At 41.6% G+C, this 8,168-nt stretch overlaps 1 protein-coding gene across 1 annotated transcript; it reads right to left on the reverse strand.

Moving 5' to 3' along the window:
* Positions 1-2,743: 2,743 nt before the first annotated feature.
* On the reverse strand, positions 2,744-7,656 carry LOC108434080 (extracellular calcium-sensing receptor-like). The gene is made up of 6 exons (XM_017708993.2): positions 7,421-7,656; positions 6,982-7,282; positions 5,975-6,751; positions 5,595-5,819; positions 3,843-3,966; positions 2,744-3,670 (listed from the first exon to the last, which is right to left on the reverse strand). Exons 1-6 carry the CDS (start codon positions 7,654-7,656, stop codon positions 2,757-2,759), a joined length of 2,577 nt encoding a protein of 858 aa, XP_017564482.2. The 3' UTR covers positions 2,744-2,756.
* Between the last annotated feature and the right edge of the window lie 512 nt (positions 7,657-8,168).

Here is an 8,168-nt window from a genome sequence, read left to right on the forward strand (position 1 = left end):
CATCTCTGCAGATCCTCTCAAGCTCTGTCAGGTTTGATGGGGGCTTTTGGTGGACAGCCATTGTCAGGACTCTCCAGAGATGTTGAATTGGGTTCAAGTCAGCTCTCTAGCTGGGCCACTCAAGGACATTCACAGTTGTCCCTAATCCACCACTGTGTTGTCTTGGTTGTATGCTTCGGGTCACTGTCTTGATGGAAGGTAAACCTTCAGTCCAGTCTGAGGTCCCAAGTGCTCTGGATCAGTGTGTCATTAAGAACATCTCTGTACTTTGCTCTGTTCAGCTTTCTCTCAACCCTGATCAGTCTCCTTGACCCAGCTGCTGAAATTCAACCCCATAGCATAATGCTGCCACCACTGGGCAGGTGATGGTTTCCCACAGACATGGTGCTTAGAATTCAATGTTAGGTCTTTTTTGCAAACTCCAGGCAGACTTTCATGTGCTTTCCCTAAAGAGGGGCTTCTGTCTGGCCACTCTGCCATAAAGTCCAGATTGATGGAGTGCTGCAATAATGACTTACATTCTGGAAGTTTCTCGCATCTGCACACAGGATCTTTGGAGCTCAAAGAGAGTGACCACTGTTTTTTTGGTCACTTCTCTTACCAAGGCCCTTCTCCAGTGAATGCATAGTCTGGGGGGGGGCAGTTCTAGGAAGAGTCCTGGTTGATGGTTCCATTTAAGAATTATAGAGGTCACTGTGTTCTTGGGAACTTTCAGTGTCACCACATAATCCTGTCTCTGAGCTCTACAGGGAGTTTTTTCCTCCTCATGGCTTGGGTTTTGCTTTGATATGCATTGTCAGCCTAGAGACCTTGTATAGACAGTTTTGTGTCTATGTAAGGCTGCAACTTAACAAAATGTGAAAAAAGTAAATGGGTCTTCCAAAAGCATTGTATAAGTGACTGCAATCCTAATATATACAGTACCTAACAAAAGTGAGTACACCCCTCACATTTCTGTAATTATTTTATTATATCTTTTCAGGGGACAACACTGTAGAAATGAAACTTGGCTATAACTTAAAGTAGTCAGCTTGTATAGCAGTATAGAGGACCAACCACAGGTGCTCAATTTGGTTCTGGAGACATACTTGGCCAGTATATCACCTTTACCTTCAGCAATTGTCATCTTGGAGGTGTGTTTGGGGTTGTTATCGAGTTGAAAAACTGCCATGCAGCACAGTTTCAGAAGGGAGGGGATCATGCTCTGCTTCAGAATGTCACAGTACATGTTGGAATTCATGTTGCCCTCAATGAACCACAGCTCCCCAATGTCGGCACCATTAATGCAGCTCCAGACCATGATGCTACCACCATCATGCTTGACTGTAGGCAATAGGCAGTTGTCTTGGTACTTCTCACTAGGATGCCACCACACATGCTGGACACCATCTGAACAAGTTTATCTTGGTCTCGTCAGGCCACAGGGCATGGTTCAAGTAATCCATATTCTTGGACTGCTTGTCTTCAGCAAACTGTTTCCAGGCTCTGTGCATCAGCTTCAGAAGAAGCTTCCTTCTGGGATGACGACCATGGTAACCAAGTTGATGCACTGTGCGGTATATGGTCTGACTACTGACAGGCTGACCTCCCACTCTTCAACCTCTGCAGCAATGCTGGCAGCACTCTTGCATCTATTTTTTTAAGCCAACCTCTGGATATGATGCTTGATGCTATGATGACCTTGGTTAGGCCTGTTTGGAGTGGAACCTGTCCTGCTGTATGGCCTTGGCCACCATGCTATAGCTCAGTTTCAGGGTGTTAGCAGTTTTCTTATAGTCTAGGCCATCTTTGTGGAGAGCAATAATTCTATTTCTCACATCCTCAGTGAGTTCTTTGCCATGAGGTGCCATATTAAATATCCAGTGGCCAGTATGAGTGAATTGTACACAAAACACCAAATTTAACAGCCCTGTTCTGCATTCACACTTGGAACCTTGTAACTCTAACACATCACATGACACCAGGGAGGTAAAATGACAAAATTGGGCACAATTTGGACATGTTCACTGTGAGATGTGTACTCACTTGTGTTGCCAACTATTTAGACATTAATGTCTGTGTGTTGAGTTATTTTCAGAAGACAGTAAATCTGTACTGCTATTCAAGCTGTACAAGTGACTGTCTGTGTCTGTCTGTCTGCCCTGCGATGGACTGGCGACCTGTCCAGGGTGTATCCTGCCTTCCGCCCGAAGACTGCTGGGATAGGCTCCAGCATCCCCCCGCGACCCTGACGGAGAAGCGGCTTAGAAAATGGATGGATGGATGGATGGATATTCAAGCTGTACACTGACTACTTGAAGTTATATCCAAGTTTAATTTCTATAGTAATATTTTTATAATTTTTACAGAAATGTGAGGGGTGTACTCTCTTTTGTGAGATACTGTATATATGGTCCTTATTTAATGATATATATACATACATGCTGGAGCCTTTGCCATTGGTCATTCAGCAGTAGGAAGGAAACACCCTGAAGAGGTCGCCAGTTTATCACAGCATGATGATATACACTATAATTATATAGGAAGCATGTTACTATAGAACATATGTGGTGAGGAGATCTCAAGTGTCAATTTTACTTTAGTTTTTTTATCTGACAGATATAAATAAATATTCCACATTTGGTATGCTGGTAATATTCAAACAGTATGAACCACACTAATGACATTCAGTGTTCATAAACTCAAATATGTGAGTGCATTCAAAAGCATTACAACAGTTAATCTGAGTTTTTCATTATGCCATTTGTGTAAGGGTTTCAGAGAGCCTTGGAGGGTACTTTAACCATGAGGTGCTTCTTGGTATTCTGCTCTGGCCTAAAAACAATGATAAAACATTTAGGGGCAAAAATACAAATAATCAAACCAAAGCTTGAGGCCAGAATAGCAAATATCTCTACAGCTACAGTGAACTTTCCAGGAGAGCTAACATAAGCTGGAATAAATGTAACCCACACTGCACAGAATATGAGCATGCTGAATGTGATGAACTTGGCTTCATTAAAGTTATCAGGCAGCTTCCGTGCTAGAAAAGCCAAAATAAAACACAAAAGAGCCAGAAATCCTATATAACCCAACACAGCCCAGAAACCTACAGCTGAACCTAATTCACATTCCAGGATTATCCTTTCCTTGTAGTGCTTTAGATTTTTAAAGGGGAAAGGAGGTGATGTTGTCAACCAAATAACACAAATAAGGACCTGTATGAGAGTGAAAGCAAGAACACTGAGTCTCTGCTGTGGAGGCCCAAACCATTTCATGATATTACTGCCTGGAAATGTAGCTCTGAAGGCCATTAACACCACTATTGTTTTCCCCAGAACACAGGAGATGCAGAGGACGAAGGTGATCCCAAATGCTGTGTGACGCAACATACAGGACCACTCAGAGGGCCGACCAATGAAAGTAAGAGAGCAGAGGAAACACAGAGTCAGTGAGAAGAGCAGCAGGAAGCTCAGCTCTGAGTTGTTTGCTCGGACGATGGGAGAAGTTCTGTGTTTGTAGAAAACAGCAGTCACACATACAGCTATGAAGGTCCCAGAGATGGAGAACACTATCAAGATGATGCTCAGAGTGTCGTCCCAGGACAGGAACTCCACAGGCTTGGGGAAGCAGCTGTTTCGCTGGGTGTTGGGCCAAAACTCAGGAGGGCAGCGCACACAGTTCAGAGAGTCTAAGAGATTAAAAAAACTATTAGAGGATGATTACTACATGTAAACTCTGTACTAAAGAGCATATTATAGTAGCACAAATGAAAGAAAATACAGTAGAGGTTAACGGCAACATTAAAAAAAGATTTACTATTGATAAATCTTCCATCCACGCTATGTATTTTGACAGCCAACCTGTCTTGTTACTGATTTCTCCTTCTGCACATGGTATACAGTCATAGCAGCAGACTGGCTTTCCTTTCTGCACAGCCTTCCTGGCTCCTGGAGGACAGCTCTCACTGCACACAGATCTTGGCACCTACAAAAGGCAGAGAAATATTAAAAAGTTATACTAATTTACATACATGCTAAAAATGCTAGCAATATCACTTACAAGACCAGGCTGAGCTGTATTAAGGTATTAAGTAATATATGGAAACTGATCACAGAACAATTCACAATTCTTATTTAAACCCACAAATGTGTGGTAAACTTTTAACTGTCACTGCAAGAAATGTCTTCATCCAAAATTGGTACAGTGTTATATGTTTCACACAGATTTAGTATCAATATTTTTCTGCTTTGAATTTGAAATACTAAAAACTGTCCTTCACAATTGTTCTTCAATCACATCCCTTTGTAGAAGTCAGGCATGTGGCCAGATACAAACTCCATTTCTGGAAAAGTTTCATAAAATGCAATAAAAATTAGAATCTTTTTTTTTTTTCTTGAAGCTTTATTTAACTGAAATAAAGTACAAAGAAATTATTTGTTTTCGGTCACAAACTTGATTTTATATTGTAAATATAAACACATTTTAAATCTTATGCCTGCAACATACTCGAAAAGAGTTGGGACAAAACGAGTAAAAGGTTTGTAGAGTATTAAGGCTTAGCCTTTACAAGGAAAGATGGGTCACTGGGTCACCACTTTGTGCATCATGAGAGAGTTCTATTAGTTTCATCGCTATCATGTTCAACCTGTGAAGTTTTCTTTTTTAAATAAATTCTGGGTAACACTTTATTTGGATAGTCCACTTTTGATGCTTTGTAGTTACTTTCAAGTTACATTCAAATAAATATCTACTAAACAGACCATAATTTTATTTAACTCTAAACCTGGGTCTAATCCTAGCCCTAACCTTAACCTCAACCCAAACCCTAAACCCAACCCTCACCCTGGCCTTAATCCAAACCCTGGTCCAAATCCCAACCCAAAACTCATGACTGCTTAGAATCAATGAAGTTTCAACAGATAGTTTGTTAACAATTTGAATATCTAGATTATCTACAGGGGACTATAGCAGAATATCCAAATGAAGTGAGATCAAATTCTGATCTGACATGCATCACCACAGCTGCAAATAAAATGCTGATGACCTCTTTAAGAAGATGTCACATTACATAATGTTGTTATTTGGAATCAAAACAATAGGAATCAAAAATAATGTCAGTAATAGCCCTACTAGAAAAAAACAGCATAGCCACCATGGCAGGTCTCCAGCAAAACCACCACATGTGGTTTTGAATGCTGGTCCACAGTGATGGAAGTTATGCTGATCGCCAGCAAAATCAGCATATGACCACGGTTGGTGACCAACTTAGACCAGTTATGCTGGCCTGTGCTTTTATCTGCAGCATAGCAGAGTCAATAACATGCTACATCAATGTTTCATTATTGTGAAAAATAGGATTCTATAAGACTCTGTGGAGCTATGAAATAGTTGTATTTAAACATTACGCGGTGTATAAACAGTGTAGTGATTACTGCCACAGCTCTGCACACTGGCAACCACAGTTAAAATCCTGCCATACAAAATATTGTTAATGTTTTAGCTTTATTTGGGAAAAAAACTCACTTGTCACAGACATAAAAACATAAGTTACAGAAGATGAGACATAAACTGTGGAAAACCTCGAGGACTGTACAGGATATGTTGTACTGTACCTCTGTTTGTCCCCCCACCCAGCTGATTGCTCTGCTTATACTGAATTCCTGGCTTCTTGGTTTGGATGAGTCATACTGGCCCACTGTGACGAAAACTAATGTGCCGTCTTTCCTAACCTGCCAGTTTATGAGCTCGTAGACGGCCACAGGATCACCGTTGGAATCAAATGAGACCTGAAAACCATTCTTTGTAGTGAAGTTCACACTCTTTAGCTGGTCGAGTATCTGCAGTGGAGCAAAACAGAAAGAACGGCTATCTGTGCCTCTAGTATACATGCATTTATTTTATTATAGTTGTTGACATTATTATTAGTTATTAGTTAATAGATATTATTATTAAAAATCAAAGCTAAATATTTTGATTCTGTATGAATGAATACCTGCCATGGTGTGAATTTAGCGCTCTTGTCGCACTGCGTGTCATTACAGATAACACCGTGGATGGCATGCGCTATGGCATACGTAGCTTTATACACCATGTTAGTGATGCGCAGCTGCGACGTGTCTGTATACGGGTTCTGCAGCGCGCGGATATCCTCACTACCATCACATTCCCGCGCGCCTTCTGAGGAGCCTATTAGGCTACAGCTGAACGAGCTCTCCCAAAACTCCGTTAGCAGAGGAGATTTCAGTGCTTGTGCTGGAGAGAGATCCAGAAGAAACTCACGAAGACCTGGAATCACCGAGCGGGGAACCCCAAATCCTATCGCCCCAGCGCACATGTTAAAGCGCAGAAACTCTGGATCAATAATCCACGTTTCGCTGCCGATCCACTGAAGGGGAGGTGGCGGCTGCCTCGCCAGCTCCTCCAACAGAAACCTCATATCTCCTGAAGCAAGAAACGCTACTATTACCCGGGCTGTTGATCTCCGGATGACGTTCGCCACTCTCTCCAGTTTACTGCGCGGTTGTGTTCTGTAGTAGGACTCGGAGTACTCCACACAGATTCCCTCCTCCTGCGCAGCCTTTAGAAACGACGCCATTCCATAATTTCCATAGTCTGTGTCGCTGCGCACTGCCCCAATCCATGTCCAGCCGAAATGTTTGACCATTCTTGCTAGTGCGGCCGCTTGGTGGTGGTCACTTGGTACGGTCCTGAGGAAGGCAGGATACTGACGCTTATCGCTCAGACATGCGCAGGTTGCGTAGTGACTCACCTGTAATTCAGAAATATAGAAAATATAGAAATATATGTAGTATATGTATAGTAATATAGAAAAGGAGAAAAAAGCGTTATTGGAGAATCCTGATTTTATTCTAGCACTTGTTTAAAATAGATGATATTGTTATTCCGTTATAGTAAATTTCATTTTCAAATGATTATGTTCTCACAAATAATAATATGCTGAAATCGTAATATTGTACATTAGGTGTAGCCTACAATTACCTGTGGAATTCCAAAAAGACCCAGTATTCTGGCCATGCTGATTGAGGGTGTAGACGCAGTCTCTCCTACCAACGCAGGAACAGCTGCAGCTGCGGTTTTTGAACAGGAATCAGTATAATTGAAAAATGGTTCCACGCCGTTTGTAAACTGAAATGCGATTTTAATTGCCATCGGTACTTCAGCGCACGAGTCGTGTATCTGGTATCCTAACGTGATTCCCGGCAGGAGATCTGTTCTGTTGTTGATCTCGTGGATGGTGAACTCCATGGCACGAGCGAAGCGCAGCCCCCTGAGATTAATACTGTACAGAAACAAAAGAAAAGACAAGAAAAGAAATTACAGTTTACCAAACATTTTCATTTGTTACTCAATAAGTGACTGACAATTATTATAAATTCTCTTTAACGCTACACTGCTCACTCCACACTCACTGACAGACCTCCCAGAGCACTGTAGCTGGATTGGCTGTCTGCTGTAGGTGTGCTGCTCTGATTTCATGTAGTAATGAATGGAGAAAATCCCTCCAATCACAAAATCTCCATCCATATAAAGATCAGGCTTCTGAGACTCAGCCCTCAGCCTGCAGCTGACCAGGTCAGCATTACAAGCTCCCAGACTGAGCCCAGTTATCCACAGCATTAGTACAGATGTCATCAGGCTTGAAGTCCAATGCATGGCATTGTCTTCTGAACGCTAGAGTGACTGCATTTAAATAGCCACCTTGTTATGATGCTCGGTGGGTGTGAGTTCACACTCGGGAGGTGTGGTTATGACTTCCTTTGAGACGTAAACATCCGTATTTGTATATTTCTGGTGTTTTTGAAGGGCGTTATTAAAATAGACAAAGAGGCTGAGCTGAAGACCTCATCATCACAAAAAATAAATGTCATTTAAAACCAGTATTAAATATTGTCTTGTAAATCTATGAAGGAGGGACACATAGCTATTTACACGTTTTATGCGTTATTTGACCTGTGTTGGCCACAGCCACGCCCTACAAAATAGAGAACTTCTAGAGAGGAGAATTACCAGAATAAATTATTTAATGTGGAGCATTTGAGCAACATTATACTGTATAAATGCTCAAACATGTTTAATATAAATGAGTATATTCATGTTCTGAACACAAAACAGCATGAAACAGCATGGAGTGTTCTGGGAAACTAGAACCTTGGTGTAATATGCTA

This window comes from Pygocentrus nattereri, chromosome 7 (genome assembly GCF_015220715.1).
Source record: "Pygocentrus nattereri isolate fPygNat1 chromosome 7, fPygNat1.pri, whole genome shotgun sequence".
Lineage (NCBI taxonomy): Eukaryota > Metazoa > Chordata > Actinopteri > Characiformes > Serrasalmidae > Pygocentrus > Pygocentrus nattereri.

Bases quoted from the DNA above. Each gene is read 5' to 3' on its own strand.
- LOC108434080 (XM_017708993.2), bottom strand. From the start codon at position 7,656: ATGCATTGGACTTCAAGCCTGATGACATCTGTACTAATGCTGTGGATA. The intron at 7,283-7,420 runs GTCTGTCAGTGA...GTTTCTGTACAG, and splicing joins CAGCTACAGTGCTCTGGGAG to TATTAATCTCAGGGGGCTGC. The intron at 6,752-6,981 runs GTAATTGTAGGC...TCTGAATTACAG, and splicing joins GTCTTTTTGGAATTCCACAG to GTGAGTCACTACGCAACCTG.